We start from the raw sequence: 16748 nt of genomic DNA on the forward strand, positions 1-16748 counted from the left end.
AGGAGGAGCTCAGCACAAGGAGCTCAGCAGTGCCACACACACACCAACATTTATTCCAAGACACGTTACAGCTGGGAAGAGGTGCACACGTTTCACTCCTGGCTCTCAGGCAAAACAGAGGCAAAACATCACAGAGCAGCCCCTTCCACGCTTCACGAAGGCTCTTCGGGCACTTTAACAAGCTTCCATCCACCCCAGTATAAGCATCCTGCCCACAAGGCACCGTTCCCCGCACACTGGGACCCACCCTGGGTCAAAAACACAGCTCCCAGCCCTGCCCCGCAGCACCCATAAGCAGAGAGCTGCCAGCTGGATGTGCTCAGAGCTCTAAGGGACGCACTGACCTCCCGTCCCTGTGGGCACCCCCCAAATCCACGAGAGCAGCTGCAGGAGCCCAATGCAGTCCCCGGGGCGAAGGTGGTCGCGCTGCTTCTTCCCACGAGAGAAAAACAGCGAGGAGTCACTGACAGAAGCAGTCACTGAGGTAGGAATAAACCAGGACTCCCTGGAAGGCAGCGAGGGCTGCGGCTCTGAGAGGCCCCCGTGGTTCAGCTGCTCCTGGTGGGAGCAAAGCAACGACATGCAGGCAGTGTGGGAGGTGTGTGGAGGCACAGCATGCCAGAGAGGGACAGAGCTGAGCCCCAGGGCAGCAGCAAACAGGGATTGAGAAGGGAGAGTGTGGTATTAAACCCTGGCTGGGTGGGGAAGCAGTCAGCGTGTCCTCAAAACACCCAGCACTGAGGGTTAACGGATGGAGGGGCTGCACACAGGTTTGAGGTGCGAAGAAAAAGCAGGAGGGGCTCTAAAGAGGGTCTGAGGTGGGTGATGGGAGCAGCCTGAGCAGGAGAACAGCTTGGCAAAGCCCTCCTGGAAACGAAACCGCTGCAAGGGGGATGTTGCAGGAACCTGGCAAGGAAAGCAGGGCTGGGACTTCACAGCCAAAGCGGTGACCTCCACCGATGTGTGATGGCAGAGCCAGCCCAGCGCTGCCCCTGCCCTGTGAGCCACCTCCAGCAGCCCCCAGAGCCCAGCTCTAGCTCCCAGCGGGCCTTCAGGGGACAGAGCTTCATCCCCAGCACAACGCGGGTCCCCTCTGGCACTGGGGGAGTCCTGGAGCCCAGTGACAAACAGCAGCCGACCCCACCGTGGTTCTTGGGGACACCGGGGGTGCTGCCACGAGGCAGTCTGTCACACTGCAGCCGTCAATAGAAATGCTTCCGGCTCTGCTCCTGCCACTTGTTGTACACAATGACTCCGATAACGATGGCGAAGACGATGGCCACGAGGGAGAAGAAGACAATTAAGAAGAGAGCCAGGCCGCTCATGGGCTCCAGTGGTGCCTCCACTGCAGGGGAGAGGAACAGCCGTGAGACCTCAGTTGCTGCACAGCAGCTCACTGCCATCCTCCCGACCGAAGCGGGACGATTCTTAACGGAGCTCAGCTGCTTTGCTGCTGAGTTGCCACAATTTCTGCTCCTTGACCCCCCCTCAACTTACTTCCTGGCAGCTTGAGGTTGTCCACCACAGGCAGGTACACCTCCTTGTCCCGCCGCTCCTCCTCCGGTGTCCGCTCCACCGTCAGTTGGTACAGCTTCAGAGAGATGATGTCGTGGTTGTCTGCAAGCAGAGCAGATGAACCCTGAGGTGTCACCCACCAAAATGGCCCCAGCCAGGGATGTGAGTGCCACTGGTGGCACCGTGGGACGTCGTCACTCAGCCAACAGCCCCAGGATGCCAGCTGTCCCCTCCCAGCAGAACTCACCTCCTCAGGGCAGGCTCTACGCTCCTCCAAAACCTCCAACAGGAACCTTTAAGCTACTTAAATCAAGAAACAATAGCCCAGACCGTCTGACCTGACTCAAAAGCATTCACCCTCCCCCATTGCAAAAGCAGGGTGTTAGAATCAGCCTCACATGACCCTATTTCCTTTGCTTGTGACCGCAGTGTTATTAGTGGGACAACGCGAGTGCTCCAGGCCAGCCTGCCAGCTCCCAGGGCATTAGGCAGAGATCTGAGGAAGAAAAGGAACTTTTGTTGGAGCCAACAACGGCCCCAGACGCCAGCCAGTGTGCTTTCATAGGGCATAACTCAAAATCAGGCTTAAAACCTGCCCGGAGAGACAGAGCTGGGTAACTCCGGGCCTCACAGCACCCCAAGCAGCACTGCAAGAGAAGGGATGAACAGAGAAAGGCAAAGAGCTTCAGCCCCTGCAAGGCACCACTTCCATCAGCCCACACTGCACCCTTCCCCAGCACCACTGCCCTGTGGTTAGTAAATGGAAAGAGCAGACTACAGCTGCTCTGACAACACAGCCAGCACCTCTGTGTTTTAAGAGCAGTGTTTTAACCCCCAGCAGTAGGACAGCAGTGATCTCAGTGCTGCCCTCAGGTTCTGCCCATCACTGTGGGTTGAGCCATGAGGGTACAGATGAGATTTTCAGCCCTCGCTCTGTTCTGCTCCTCTTGAGGCAAGCAGCTTGGGGACAAACCCTCCTGAGTGGCTGCTGATTGGTAGGAAGGGCTGGCTGAGCTCTGCTCATGTCACTGCCTGGAGGGAGCTCAAGGAAAGCTGCCTGAGGAGCTGCACAGCACCCCCACACTGAGATCTGAGCTCCCCAAGATGAAAAACAAAGTTCCCTCAAGCAGGGAGAGGTCCTCAGGTGCTCTGTAAGCCCCACCACACCTCAGCTGCACCTCCAAACACCCAAAGCTGCACAAGAGCTGCTCAGCAACCACTGCTCGGGGCCACGCAGCAGTACCTGAGAGGTCTCCAGTGACAGAGGAGGTCCCAAAGTAGTACCCACGGGGCAGGCGCACGCCAGGCACGTCGATGCAGTCCCTCCACTCCTGCTTACCATCAATATCTATCAGCACCTGGAAACAAAGAGGTTCTGGTAGCACCAGGTGCCAGCACGGCCGTCTGAAAAACCCCAACAAGCAGCACTCACTGTCAGCCTCCTCTTGACGTAGCGGATGACCAGGAAGGTGTCGTGGTTGAGGTTGCGCACCATGGCTGTGCAGCCCCCCAGCTCCGTGGGTCTGCCATCCCTGTCGTGGTCGTAGGTGAGAGAGCCGTTGTTCACCATGGCAGAGATGTAGGGGAAAACACGCTGTGGGGAGAAGGCCAAACTCAGCTCCCAGCTCTGCCCCAGCATCACAGCGCGCCTTGCAGGGTCTGGAAATGCTGAATTTTGGGTGGTCCCAGCTGGAAGCAGGAGCTGGGATCACTGTGGGTCCTTTCCCACTCAGGGTATTCTATAATTGTGACTCTATGATCCTATGACATCCTACTGACCCCAGGCTCCTTCACCCCAGCTACGCTTCCCCAGAAGCACAATCCCTGCTCACCCCCTCACCTTGGCTACCACGTATGTAGGACAGAAGAGAAAGTTCTCATGCTTGCTCCCTGCTCACACAGGGGTGTCTGCAGCTCCAGCGAGGGAATTCCCTTACCGAGAGGACAAAGTAATACCAAGCAGCTCGGAAATGGGTAAGTCAGCAAGAGCAAGTACCTGATTTCCTGGGCTGTACCTCCTCTTCTGAGCCTGCGAGTCCAGTATCGCAAAGCAAGAAAGAGCACAGAAGCAAAACGGTCACAGACCAGAGTTTAGCATGAAATTGCAACCTGGGAATCCTCCGTGCACAGCTCAGCGAGGGCTAAAGGCAGAGGGGGGTTCAGCTGCTGGGGCACACAGCCAGGATGCAGCTGGCGGGCTAGAGAAGCACAACCACAGCCCTGCACATCTGCAGGACCAACACCACAGCAATCCCTGCACGGTGCCAGGAACACCACAGGCTTTGGTCAGAACGCAGCAAGGCACCGCTATGAGCGCAGCCAGGGCTGCTAGCAATGTCTGAACAAAGCTGGTGGTTGCTCTTTGTTTATTCAGCAGCTGCAAGGTCAGGGTGCATCGCAGCAGTGCCTCCTGTATCCTCTGAGGGCTGCAGAGAGGAACGAGGGCAGCCCTGGGGGCTATGGGGAGAGCACTGAGCTCGTGGGGGTAAAACAGTGCCTGTTTACTCGGAGAAGCTGCAGTTACAAAAAGGTGAATTGTTTCAGGAGTGACAATACCAACACCGGGATGGGGGAGGCCAGGTTTTAACTGCCTCACAACCCCAATCAACACCAAAGAGCCCCCAAACAAAAAGCAGACGCAGCAGGCAGAGTAGCAGAGTGCAGGCACTCTGTGCCCCCTCCAGAAAGCAGCCCCAGCACGCAGCCAGCTGGGGGGGCTGCTCAGCTCCTGCTCTGCTTGAGCTCTATGAAGCCCACGTGTGCTTCCCCCCAGCTGCTGCTTGCCTGCAGCCTTCCAAAAGCTCAGCAGCTCACCACACAGTGGTGGCGACCCATTTGTTTTCTCCTACCCTGCTTTTTCTGGGTGAAGTTGACAACAAATCTGCCTCACTACAAAGAAACTAACCACGCAGAGAGGAGAAGGAGGCAAGGCAAGCTGAGTAATCCCTGCTGGCAGCCAGCTGGCCTCCAATTTCAGATCCAAAAAGCTCACACCTCGCTGGCTGCAATTTGAGCTTGGTGCTGAGCTGCCCACGCTGCATCCAGCAGGGTGCACATCACCCCCCAGCTCACCTCCTGCTGCTTCTCCTCGTTGGGGTAGGTGTCCACAAACACCCCCAGGCCCAGGAAGTTATCCTTGCTTCCAAAGACAGGCCCTGGGGGGAAAGACAGACAGTAAGAAGGACAGCAGGGAGACAGAGGCCCTGCAGTTCCTCAGGGGGATCCAAAGGAGTGCACAGAGCCACTCTGGCCACCACGTGCCCCCAAAGAGGTGACACCAACAGCCCTCCCTGCAGGCACAGCCTTCCTCCAAGGGTTTACCTTGCTGCATGCGGTCTTTGGTGTACCATATAGCAAAGCCATCACCGTTCAGGTTCTTCTTGCCTTGCCCATGGATTTTGAAGTGCACCTGCATCTCCCAGTCACGGAGGTAACACGGCTGCGAGGAGGAACAACCCTTCAATCCCAGAGTCTCTCCTTTGGAACCCATTTCTCCACCCCCAGCCCAAGTCCACACACCTCAAGCCTCCCCAGCACCACTCAGGACACCATTTTTTCCCCTAAAACCTCTCATCCCAGTGCCACCCCCACCCCAACATTCCAGCTCCAAACCCATTTGCGTGACCTCCCCGCCCATCCCAGATCCCTGCACTCCAAAACCTCTCTCTTAATCTATTTCTCTACCTCCTCCCCTTAAGTGCAGACACCCCACATCTCTGACCCCCTCCCTACATTCTCTCCCCCCCAGATCTGAATCCATTTCTCCAGTCCCATTTTATTGTCCCCCACATACCTGACCCCCCCCCCCCACCTTATTCTCCTCCACTCTAAAATCTCTCCATCTAAACCCCTTCCCCTCCTCCCGCCCTCCCCCAACAAGTACAGGTGCCCCACAACCCTGACCCCCTCCCACTCTGAAGTCACAGAATCACAGAACGGCCAGGGTTGGAAGGGACCTCGAGGATCACAAAGCTCCAACCCCCTGCCACACGCAGGGCCACCAACCTCCACATCTCACAGCAGCCCAGGCTGCCCAGGGCCCCATCCAACCTGGCCTTGAACACCTCCAGAGATGGACGGGGATCCACAGCCTCTCTGGGCAGCTGTTCCAGCACCTCACCGCTCTCATAGCAAACAACTTCCCCCGATATCCAACCTAAATCTTCCCTCCCTAAGTCTCTCAACCTGAATCCATTTCTCCATCCTGCCTCACCCACTCCCCTCTAAGTGGGGAACCAATCGGAGGATTCCCTATAACCCCAAATCTCTCCATCTGAAGCCTTTTCTCCAGCTCCCTTTACTCCCCCTACTATTCCCACCCCCTTCTCCATAAACCTCCCTCCCCCCCCCCCACACACACACACTCTTCTGCTGAACCCATTCCTCCTCCTCTCCTAATTGCAGCCACCCCACATCCCCACCGCCTTCCCTATATCCCACAACCCCCAAACCCGCTTTTTTACCCCATTTCTCCACCCCGGCCCCCCCATAACTCCCCAAACCCCCACCCCATCCCCCTCAAACCCCCACACGCCGGCTCTCACCACACGGTTCCACACGGCTCCCCACTTGCTCTGCACGTCGGGCGTGAGGCGGATGTACTGCGCCATCACCATGGCGTTGCCCTGCAGCTCCCACAGCCCCGCGCTGGCCGAACCCACTCCTGTGGGGCCCACACCACCGGTTGGTGCCGGGCCTCGAGGCACCGACCCCAGCCTGCCCTCCCCCCCCCGCTTCCCCCCCTCACCCTGGTACGGTTTGGACAGCGAGTGCTCCCGTTTCAGATGCTCTTCCATCTGTTCGGCTCGCGGTCCGCCCAGCCCCAGCGCCACAGCCAGCAGCGCCAGCCCGGCCCGCCACCGGCCCGCCGCCATCTTGCCTCCTCCTCCTGCCAGCCCTGCGCGTCCATTGGTCAACCCTCTCGGCCCGCCTCCCAGATCCGCGCGCCCATTGGTCAGCTCTCTCGGCCCGCCTCCCAGCTCCGCGTGCCCATTGGTCAGCCCTCTCGGCCCACCTCCCAGCTCCGCGCGCCCATTGGTCAGCCCGCTCCGCCCGCCGCGTGATGCTTACGGATGTTTGGTTGCGCGGCTTGGCTGTCAGATGGAGGGAGAGGATAACGCGCGCAGGGGGTGACGGGGGATTGAATTAAAGGACACTTCCGGGATAGAGGTGCCGCTGGGTCCCAGCGCGGGCCTGGAGCTTCGTGAGCGTCCCAATTTTCCCAGCGTTCTGGGTCCTGCCCGTGGGTCCTAAGAAGCCTTTTGAATCCTGTCCGCGGGTCCTAGTGACCTCAAGAGTCCAACCCCAGAGAGGTCTTGCCTATAGGTTCTAGTGCCCCCAAAGGGCCTGGGTCCTGCAGCACAGGTCCTAATGCCCGCCTCCAAGGTCCTGCCTCCACGCTGGATCCTGCCCCATAGGGCTTAGAACCTTCCCCCTCACTAAGAGGGGCAGGTACTATAGATCCTAGTGATCTCACCACCACGTTTTGTCCCTCAAACTTGGCTTGCACTGCAGGTCCTAGTGCCCTCCATCTCCATACCCCGCCCTCCACTCGAGCCTTATCCTCCACACCCAAAGCCCTGCCCCACAGACCCCACCTGGGCACCCAATCCCCCTCCTTTCCACCTCTATCAATTCTCCTTCTGTCAGCCACAGCCACAGCCACAGCCACAGCCACAGCCACAGCCACAGCCACAGCCACAGCCACAGCCACAGCCACAGCCACAGCCACAGCCACAGCCACAGCCACAGCCACAGCCACAGCCACAGCCACAGCCACAGCCACAGCCACAGCCACAGCCACAGCCACAGCCACAGCCACAGCCACAGCCACAGCCACAGCCACAGCCACAGCCACAGCCACAGCCACAGCCAGTGAACCCCACCAAACCCCCTCCCTCTTTAAGCCTCGCCATGCCCCTTTTAACACCGACCCGCCCTCTTAGTGGGCGTGGCCAAAACCGGAAGAGGGGCGTGGGCTCCCCCCGCGGGAAGGGGGCGTGGCCTGGCGGCGGGCTGACGCCACGGGCGCGCGGCGGCCGCGAGCCACCAACATGGCGGCGGGCGGCGGGCGGCGGCGCGGCAGCAGCCGGGGCTTTGGGGCAACCCGCAGCTCAGCAGCGTCGCCGCCTCCGCTCCTCCCTCCCCTCCTCCTCCTCCTCGCCCTTCCCGGAGGCACCGCGGTGGGCGGCGGCGAGGAAAGCGTGATCCTGGGCATGAGGTTGGAGGAGAGCACCAAACCGGCGGCTCCTACGCGAGGCCCGATCCGCGTAACGGAGGGCAGCGAGCTGCTGCTTCGCCTTTACGGCTTAGGGCTGGGACCGGGCACCGGGCAACGCGTGGCTTTCGCCGAGCTCCGCCCGGCCGGCAACGCCTCGACGCCCAACGGGACGTGCCCGGAGCGCTCGCAGGACCTGGTGGTGCAAGGCCTGGTGGGTTCCGAGGCTGCCGGAGGCTCTCAGGACACCTCAGCTCTGCTCCGAGTCCGGGTGCAGCCCCTGCGTAAGGACGAGCAGGCCAAGACTTACGTGCTGTGCACGCAGAGAAAGCCCGGCTTGCCTTGGTTGCCTCACCAAGGAGCCGACGGCCACATCGTGGTGGTGGAGGAGAAGAAATCCCTGCTGCCCCTTTGGCTGCAGGTGATCCTCATCGTGGGGCTGTTGGTGCTGTCGGGGATTTTCAGCGGGCTCAACCTCGGTTTGATGGCGTTGGATCCCATGGAGCTGCGCATCGTGCAGAACTGTGGCACCGACAAGGAGAAACGTTACGCCAAAAAGATCGAACCCATCCGGAGGAAAGGGAATTACCTGCTGTGCTCGCTGCTGCTGGGCAACGTGTTGGTCAACACCACGCTCACCATCCTCCTGGATGACCTCATCGGTTCGGGCATCGGCGCCGTGGTGGCTTCCACCATTGGCATTGTCATCTTTGGGGAGATCGTCCCCCAGGCGCTGTGCTCGCGGCACGGTTTGGCCGTGGGTGCCAACACCATTGTGGTCACCAAGTTCTTCATGCTGGTGACGTTTCCTCTTTCCTACCCCATCAGCAAGCTGCTGGATTTCATCCTGGGCCAGGAGATCGGCACCGTGTACAACCGGGAGAAGCTGGTGGAGATGCTGAAGGTGACGGAGCCTTACAATGATTTGGTGAGGGAGGAGCTCAATATGATCCAAGGGGCCCTGGAGCTGCGCACCAAAACGGTGGAGGACGTGATGACCCCACTGCAGAACTGCTTCATGATCAGCAGCGACGCCATCCTGGACTTCAACACCATGTCTGAGATCATGGAGAGCGGCTTCACCCGCATCCCTGTCTACGAGGAGGAGCGGTCCAACATCATGGACATCCTCTATGTGAAGGACCTGGCCTTCGTCGACCCCGACGACTGCACGCCCCTCAAAACCATCACCAAGTTCTACAACCACCCCGTCCACGTTGTTTTCCACGACACCAAGCTGGACGCCATGCTGGAGGAGTTCAAGAAGGGTGAGAGGAGTGGGGGAACGCTGCTGGGCTGCTCCCTGGGGTGCTGCTTTTCCTTATGGCTCCGGCAGTGTGAGGCCAGAAGCAAAACTTGGGCTCTCTGGCAGCTCTTCAGGGTTGCACGGCTGGCGTGGGGCTTTGTGGGGCTCACGGGAGGACGCAGAATCTCTGCTGAAGATGGGGTGGCTGTTTCAGTGCCTATCTCTCTGTAGGATCTCTCTGTGGCAGCATTGAGGTGGCAGAGCTGCCCCTGCGGAGCACCCTCAGCTCGGCGCTCGCCTCTGGAAACACTGGGAGAGTGTTTATGTGCTCTTCAGTTTTAATTACTGGCCCTGGAGGCCTTTGAAATGCTGTTGGGGAGTTGCATGGCTCCTTGCTTGCTTTGGCTCCCTCCTCCAAGCCCTTCCTCGCTCCCCTGGCTTCCCACTGGCCCCTAAAACCCTTGGGGAGGGGCTGAGGGGCCGTGCATCACCCTGGGACCCCACTGCACTCGGTGACCCCACTGCTTCCTCAGCTCCCATTAAGCTCATGGCTGCATCCTGCTGGCAGCGGGGACATTTGGGGCGTTCGCCTGCACTTCGTGCTGGGATTTAGGGGATCTGGCAATTCCTCCTGCACTTCGTGCTGGGATTTAGGGGATCTGGCAATTCCTCCTGCAGCCAGAGCTCTGCTGCAGCTTGGGACGGGATTTAGCAGATCCAAGCCAGGCTGATCCTTCAGGGTTAGAGTCTGGAGGCTGCACGCTTGGTTCCTGCCTTCTTTCTGCACCCACTCTCTCCCTGCACCCCAAGATATTGTCACACTTAATGGCAGCTCGGCTCCCCCCCTTCCCAAAGCCCAACGGAACGGGAGCAGGGCTGCGTTCTGCCTCCCCGTTGCTGGAGCTGGAGCTGGCCCAGCTGCTGGCGCTGGCTTTCCCTCCTACGAATCCTTATTAAAGGATTTGAAGTGCAATCGCTCTGATTACAAAGCCTCGACAGCCCTCACTTCTGTTTGCTGCTGGGTCAGAAATGGGGAGCTGGCAGCCCCGCTGCCTGGGCTGGGTTTGGGATCTGGGTCGGCCCTCAAGTCCTCTCTTCAGGGTTGGAAGTGTTGGAAATCCGCTGAGCGAAAGGATGGAGAGGTGAAAGCAATCAGCCATGCTCCCATTTGCCCTGACTGCGGGAATGGTGCCATGGATGTGACACAAAAGCTGGCATTGGGGTGACAGATCCTGCAGCAGCACTCAGTGCTTGTCCCCATCTTCCTGCTCCTCTCAGCGTGAGCACAGCACGAGGCTCAGGGCAGGGGTGGGATGCTTCACCCCTTGGGCTTCATTAGGCGTGGGGTGCTCCCCTCCTGTCCCCTCTCCCAAAACCCTGCATTGCAGAGGGGAAGATCAAGGTTGCACCTGGATTCAGCGCTGAGCTTTTGGGGTGCAGCTTTTGGGACGCACGGGGACCGCGGTGGCCTCAATGGTGTGAGTGGGATCTCTGCCCTTTGCTTTCATTCCCTCTGCACCCAGGGGGAGGAATCGCGTCCTGACTCAGCAGGGCTGGTGCTGTGTGGGTGCAGGTGAAACGAGCCAGGTCCTTGCAGGTCACATCCCCTTGGCTGTGTCCTTCTGGCTGAGCCCTTCCCTCACAACCGCAGTGAGGTGTCCCCAGTCCTGCGGGTGCCTCTGCCCTTAATTGCTGTCATTAAACAGGGAAGGAGCGCCCAGCCCAAGGCTCGTTTGGATCATAATGTCCTTATTGTCCCTGCGCAGGGAGTGTGGTAGGGTTGAGCACATGCTGTGAGTTGACTGGAGCGTGTCTGTCTGACGTCCGCCTGTCTGTCCGCAGGGAAGTCACACCTGGCCATCGTGCAGAAGGTGAACAACGAGGGTGAGGGGGATCCCTTCTACGAGGTGCTGGGGCTGGTGACGTTGGAGGACGTCATCGAGGAGATCATCAAGTCGGAGATCCTGGACGAGTCGGATGCTTTTGGTAGGTGTGGGGCTCAGCCCCGTGTCCCCGCAGCGTGCGGGGGAGCTGGGTGCCACCTGCTGCCCTGTCACCCCGATAGCAGCCGATGAAAACCGCAGCAAGAAGCGGACGGGCAACCAGAAGGGCAAGAGGGATTTCTCAGCCTTCAAGGACCCCGTCAATGAGCAGAAGGTGAAGGTCTCCCCGCAGCTGCTGCTGGCTGCTCACCGCTTCCTCTCCACGGGTGAGTTGTTGGGAGTGCTGCGTGTGGCTCCGTCTGTCCACGTCAGCTCTGTGCTGCTGCTCCTGGAGCCACGAGGGTTCTGTTCCCTTCTTGTTGCTCTGTAGCTGAGAAATCAGAGAGGTTTCGCATTTTTGCCTGCACTGCTGTTATCCTGCTTGCTGCTGATCTGTGGGGGGAGCCCTGCCTGGCCCCCTGTCCCTGCAGGAGGGGGATGTTGGTGCAGCGGCCTCGTCCTGCTAGGAGGATCCCTAGGATGGGGACACGAAAGCACCGTGGGCACTGCAGTCCAGCAGGAGCCAGAGGTTGGGTGGGAGACCTGGAAGCGATGGGCTGTGACCATGACACCCTGCTCTCTTCTCCTCTGTCCCCAAAAATGAGGCTCTTTGCCCAGCAGGAAGGTCTTGTCCACGTGCTGGCATGTGTCACCATACAGCCAGGGCTGGGGACCTGAGTGCTCTCCCTGTGGGGCTGCTGGAGGTGCCAAACCCGGAGGTTTCTGTCCCAGAGAAGTGTTGTGGGGCCCCGCCTGATCCAGAGCACTGCCTCGAGGGGCAGACTGTTCACCTGTACCCCTCAGCACCTCCATCTGCAGGGATGGGAGCAGGGAGAGCCCGCAGCTTTGACCCCGTCCTGTCTCACTCTCAGAGGTGACGCTCTTCACACCCAACTTCATCTCTGAGAAGATCCTGCTGAGGCTGCTCAAGTATTCTGATGTCATCCAAGAGCTGAAGTTTGACGAGGAGAACAAGAAGTCCCCACACCACTTCCTCTACACCAAGAACAAGGCTGCCGACTACTTCATCCTCATCCTGCAGGTACCACGGGCTGGCAGTGTCCCTCGGGTTCCATCAGTGTGACACCCAGGGTGCTGCCCATCACCAAAGCCACGGGCAAGCTCCTTCCACCCACCCCAGTGCCATGGGACGTGGGGTTACGGAGCCTGACGCTGCCTCTCCCTTGCAGGGCAAGGTGGAGGTGGAGGCTGGGAAGGAGTGCATGAAGTTTGAAGCAGGAGCCTTCTCCTACTACGGGGTGATGGCCATCAGTCCACCTCCTGTATCGGGTGAGCAACCCAGGGTTCCCCAGCACATCTCCAGCCCCACCACCGCTCCATCCTGCCCTCTGCCATCGCCCCAGCACTCTCTCTTTACGTTGTCCTCTGCACGTGTCGTGTTGTCTCTCTGCCCACCAATCCTCAGTTCTCGGGACATTGTTTGCCAGGCTGAATTAACTCAGCATTTGGGTGTCCTCAGCACCCCAGGCCATGTTAACACGGCACTGGTTGTCATTCCCCCAGGGCTGCACGGGGGATCTGGCAGATCCCAGTGCTCCTGGAGGAGGAAAAACGCTCCTACAGGAGGAAAGGCAGTTCCTCAGCCTCTGCTGGGCTTTGGGGGACAGCGCTGAACTCCTGCTCCCCCTCCTGGAGTCACGAGGGTCCTGGGCTCCCCTCACCCACCCCATTTACTCCCACCTGTGGCTACAGAGGTGGAGCAGGGGAACCCACCTGCACTGGGGCCGCATCCAGGCGGCGAGGAGATGCCGCCCTCCCTGTGCTTCATACGGTTCATCCATCACCCTTGCCTTGCTGAGCCCGTGCTGTCCCCGTCGTCCCACTTTCCCCCGATCCAGCGGGACAGGGAGCAGCAAAGGGACCGGATAGACTCTGAGGTGGTTCTGAGCCTGTCCCCATCCCACAGAGACCCGCTCCCCATCCCACGTCAGCGGCCTCAACCGCTCGGCCTCGCTCAGCTGCCACGAACGCTCCGACTCCGTTTCATCCCCGGTTGGTGGCAGCAACAACCAGCTCAGCGCCGTCGCCCCGTACGTGGCCGACTTCAGCGTCCGTGCGCTCACCGACCTGCAGTTCGTTAAGGTGAGGCCGCGTGGGGCTCGGGGGGGAAGGGGACACGTCTGCCACGCCGTGACCCCCACCTCATTGTGGCTTTGCTTTGGCACAGATCACACGGCAGGAATACCAGAACGGTCTCACCACATCCCGCATGGACAGTTGTCCCCAATCTCCGGACAGCGGCGCTCCCAAAACCGATCTGCAGGAGAAAACGGAGCCGGCAGATGAAACCACCAGCCTGCTGAACGAGAGGAACTGCCTGGGCCGCCGCAGCACCCACGGCCCCATCGAGAACTCCATCTGAGCCACCCGCGGGCCGGGGATGTGCTGGGAGCCGCACACGGTTCCGATGGGAGCGGCGGAGGAGGGACAGCCCGGCCCGGTGCTGCTGCTGCTCGGGGACGGCAGGACGCAGAGGCGGAGGGCCCCCCGTTGTGGCTGAAGCCTCCGCTCGGTGCAGCTCAGGGAGTTCAGGTCCCGCAGGCCGGGCCTCCTCCTGCCAAAACCAGGCCCAGGCCCACCGCCGCCATCTTCCCCTTCCCTTTTCCCCCTTCCTCCCCCCCCCAAGCCCCGCCATGAATGATGGAAGCGATGCAGAGGAGGGGGTGATGATGTGACTCAGGGAGTGCCGCAGCCCCGGGGTGGGGGCTCGGGGGGGCACACAGCTAGCGACCAAAGGACGGCGGGGGAGCAGCCCCTCCATTGGGGGTTCCTCCAAAGCGGACTCCCCCCACCCCCCCATCACTGCTCCCCACCCCCACAAAGCACAATCCCCCGGTGATCGCCGTTAAGTTATTGGGAGAAGGGGAATTAATTGCGTTAATCACGTCGCGACGATCAGGGCCTGGTTCTGCTGCGGGGAGACGCTAGGAATAATAATAATTAATAATAATGAACCACGGTGAAAACCCTTTTTTTTATTAAATCTTCCTCTATGCAAACCCATCCCCCCTCCCCCCCCCCCAGCCCCCAGCTCAAGAATCTGTATTTATTTTCGCATCAGGTTTGATTTGTATATTCGGGGAGGGGATGCTGGGCCCTGCGCGGCCCCACGCCCCTCCCCTCCGGGTTGTGGAACGGATTATGGAACTTTATTTTATTTTTTGCCGGTTGGTTAATAAAATTCTCTATCTTTGTGTCGGGCTCGGCGAGTTCGGGAGTGGGAGGGGGCGGAATGGGGCGCGGCGCCTTTAAATCCCACCGAGCTGTTGTTTACAGCGCCGCGCTGGTGAGGGGGTGGCGGTCGCCGATTGGTTGCGAGGCCTGAGGCAGCGAGCCCGCCGATTGGCTGTAACGAGGACAGCTAGCAAAACGGCTGGCGATTGATGGGGAAGGTGAAGAAAGAGGTGGGACGGGTGCTGAGTTCCAGTGTTTCCATGGCGACGGCCGGCGGAAGCGGAAGTGGCGGTGCTGGGCGGGAGGCGACACAGTTGTGTATAAAGGTGCAGCGCTCGGCGGGCGGTCCGGTATTGTCTTTATTCTGTCGGTGCTGTTCTGCGGGCCGGGACGGTACACGTGGAGCGGCACCGAGGGAGGAGTGAGGGGCCGACGTGCTCAACAGCCGCGCTTTATCGTTCCTTCCTGCAGGCGAGACCAGGCCGCGCCCGGCAGAGCGGAGCGGGTGAGGCAGAGCGAGGCCTCGGCGGCTCCCCGCGGCGTTCCTTCCGTCGGCACTGCGCTCCCTCACCCTCCCGCTGCTCCCCGTGGGGACGTCGTGCTGCCTTTCTTCTATCAGCACAGCGCTGCCGACCCATTGCTCGGTCTTTGGGGCTTTTTGTTGAGTTCTTTATTTTTCTGAAGCAATACGCGCTGCTGGAGGAGCACTGGTCTGTCCCGGCAGCACAAAAATTGAGGTTCCCGCCCCACTCCCTCCCCAGGTTGTGCAGTGGCACTCTGGGCCACCGCTGTCCCCCACCCTTGACACTACTGTCATCCTTTTGCCACCCCCATAGTGACCCGCGCCCCCCCAGGCGCATTGACAAAGAGGCGGACGCAGCATTCAGGCCCAGAGCTTTGCTTTTTTTTCCCAGCGGGGCCGTTTCCCTCTGCCTCCATCCGCGGTGTCCTCGCTGCCTCCCTTCATCCGTCCAGCAGATCCCACACCGCGGGGTCGGCCGTGTCGCGGGGCCGCCGTCCTTTAGCATCACGAGCAGCCAGCAAGGCAGGGCTGTTCTGCAGCAGGAGGACGCAGAGCTCCCGGTGGCCGCGCTCCGCCGCCTGCGTGCGACCCACCGTGGGGATGCCACCAACACCACGGTAAGGCGGACCGTCCCATCAGGGGCGGACCGTCCCCTCGCTGCCACCACGCACCTTATGCAGGCTGGTGCGGCCGTCCCCGTCGGCGGCGGCGGGGTCAGCGCCGTGAGCCAGCAGGAGCCGCGCCACGGCCACGTGCCCGCAGTAGCTGGCGCGGTGCAGGGCGGTGGCCCCGCCGGGCGTGCGGGCGTTGCAGTGAGCACCGCGCTGCAGCAGCAGGCGGCACACCCCCAGGTGCCCGTTGCGGCTGGCGTAGTGCTGCGGGGTGGTGGGGAGCGGTGAGCTCGGGGGGCTCACGGTCTCCCGCTGCCCTCCCGCTACTTCGCGTATCCCGTACCAGGGCGGTGTACCCCGCCAGGTCGGGCTGGCTGGGCTCCCCGCGCCGTTCCAGCAGTTGCAGCACCCGAGCTTCGTCCCCGTCCCGCGCCGCTGCCCAGATCCCTGCGGGCGACGGGAGGCTAGAGAAGGGTCCGGTGCCCTCAGTTCCCTTCCCCCCCCCCACCCCGAGGCGCGCACCCCGCTCGAAGTCCATCTCGGGCAGGCTCTGGTGCACGCTGGGCACCGCCACCCGCGGCGGGCAGCACGGCCCCGGCGGTGAGCGGCGGCCCGCCGCCATCAGCGGGGCACGGAGAGCCGAAGGGAGCCGAGATCGGCCGAATGGGAACGGGCGGAGTCGAGGGGGAGCCGAAGGGAGCCGAGAGAGAACGAAATGAGACGAAGGGAAACGAAAAGAGCCGAGGGGCAGGCGAAGGGAGCCGAGTGGGAACGAAAGGAGCAGAGGAGAATCGAAAGGAGCCGAGGGGCAGCTAAAGGGAGCCGAGTCGGAACGAGAGGAACCGAGATCGGCCGAATGGGAACGGGCGGAGTCGAAGGAGAGCCGGAGGGAGCCGAGAGAGAACGAGATGAGTCGAGGGGAAACGGAAGGAACCGAAGGGAGCCGAGTGGGAACGAAAGGAGCCGAGGGGTGACCGAGGGGGAACGAAGGAAGCCGATGGGTGGCCGAAGGGAGCCGAGTAGGATTGAAAGATGTCGAGTGGGAACGAGAGGAGCCGAGGGGCAGCCGATCACCACGGCGCATGCGCACCCTCCCCACCCCGCGGCGCTGCCCACGCTGCGTGCCCCCCCCTCTCCCCGGGGATCCCCCCGCCCCGCTTCCCACGGCCCCGCCGGGACCCCGAGGCCGCTTCCGGCCTTCCCGTCAGCCCTTCCCCCCTCCCCCCCCAAAACACACACAGCCCGAGGCTCTCCCTGCCCCCCCCCTTGGGAACGGCGCCGCGAAGCCCTTTTATAGCCCCGAGCGCAGCCCTTTCCGTGAGCTCAGCCCTGGGGGGGCTGGGGGGATGTGCATTTTTTTTCTCCTTTTTATTATGAATATAGAAATACCCCACGTGCTTACAGCAAATAAATATATTTCGGTAACAAATAAATTACACTGGGGGGGGTTGGGAGGTGG

The 16748-nt window shown here is 61.0% G+C and overlaps 3 protein-coding genes and 1 long non-coding RNA gene across 11 annotated transcripts; 2 read left to right on the forward strand and 2 right to left on the reverse strand.

Moving 5' to 3' along the window:
• Positions 1–30: 30 nt before the first annotated feature.
• Positions 31–7135, reverse strand: LMAN2L (lectin, mannose binding 2 like). Of its 6 annotated transcripts, XM_085208493.1 has the most exons (10): positions 6586–7132; positions 6263–6412; positions 6060–6178; positions 4837–4954; positions 4588–4670; positions 3512–3544; positions 2948–3109; positions 2759–2873; positions 1498–1617; positions 31–1345 (listed from the first exon to the last, which is right to left on the reverse strand). In XM_085208493.1, exons 2-10 carry the CDS (start codon positions 6387–6389, stop codon positions 1203–1205), a joined length of 1020 nt encoding a protein of 339 aa, XP_085064619.1. In that variant the 5' UTR covers positions 6390–6412; positions 6586–7132; the 3' UTR covers positions 31–1202. The 6 variants fall into 6 exon arrangements, 4 of the variants coding, with proteins under 4 accessions (XP_085064619.1, XP_085064621.1, XP_085064620.1 ...); XM_085208495.1 differs by lacking the exon at positions 6263–6412 and having other exon boundaries at positions 6586–7135; XR_014879570.1 differs by lacking the exon at positions 6586–7132 and having other exon boundaries at positions 1309–1345; positions 1498–2011; positions 6263–6561.
• Positions 7136–7482: 347 nt separating this feature from the next.
• Positions 7483–14175, forward strand: CNNM4 (cyclin and CBS domain divalent metal cation transport mediator 4). Of its 2 annotated transcripts, none has more exons than XM_085208490.1 (7): positions 7483–9000; positions 10821–10964; positions 11047–11187; positions 11833–12002; positions 12151–12250; positions 12888–13063; positions 13149–14175. In XM_085208490.1, exons 1-7 carry the CDS (start codon positions 7569–7571, stop codon positions 13341–13343), a joined length of 2358 nt encoding a protein of 785 aa, XP_085064616.1. In that variant the 5' UTR covers positions 7483–7568; the 3' UTR covers positions 13344–14175. The 2 variants fall into 2 exon arrangements, with proteins under 2 accessions (XP_085064616.1, XP_010726473.3); XM_010728171.3 differs by having other exon boundaries at positions 7484–9000; positions 11044–11187.
• A 112-nt stretch (positions 14176–14287) lies between these two features.
• On the forward strand, positions 14288–16722 carry LOC146542842 (uncharacterized). The gene is made up of 2 exons (XR_014879572.1): positions 14288–14660; positions 15070–16722. It is a non-coding gene; the product is annotated as an uncharacterized LOC146542842 (long non-coding RNA).
• On the reverse strand, positions 15038–16373 carry ANKRD39 (ankyrin repeat domain 39). Of its 2 annotated transcripts, XM_085208492.1 has the most exons (4): positions 15812–16373; positions 15633–15736; positions 15350–15553; positions 15038–15256 (listed from the first exon to the last, which is right to left on the reverse strand). In XM_085208492.1, the coding sequence occupies exons 1-4, from the start codon at positions 16371–16373 to the stop codon at positions 15119–15121; spliced, it is 1008 nt and encodes a 335-aa protein (XP_085064618.1). In that variant the 3' UTR covers positions 15038–15118. The 2 variants fall into 2 exon arrangements, with proteins under 2 accessions (XP_085064618.1, XP_085064617.1); XM_085208491.1 differs by having other exon boundaries at positions 15350–15753.
• Positions 16723–16748: the final 26 nt, after the last annotated feature.

The sequence above is a fragment of the Meleagris gallopavo genome, chromosome 24 (genome assembly GCF_905368555.1).
Source record: "Meleagris gallopavo chromosome 24, MGAL_WU_HG_1.1, whole genome shotgun sequence".
Classification (NCBI taxonomy): Eukaryota; Metazoa; Chordata; class Aves; order Galliformes; family Phasianidae; genus Meleagris; species Meleagris gallopavo.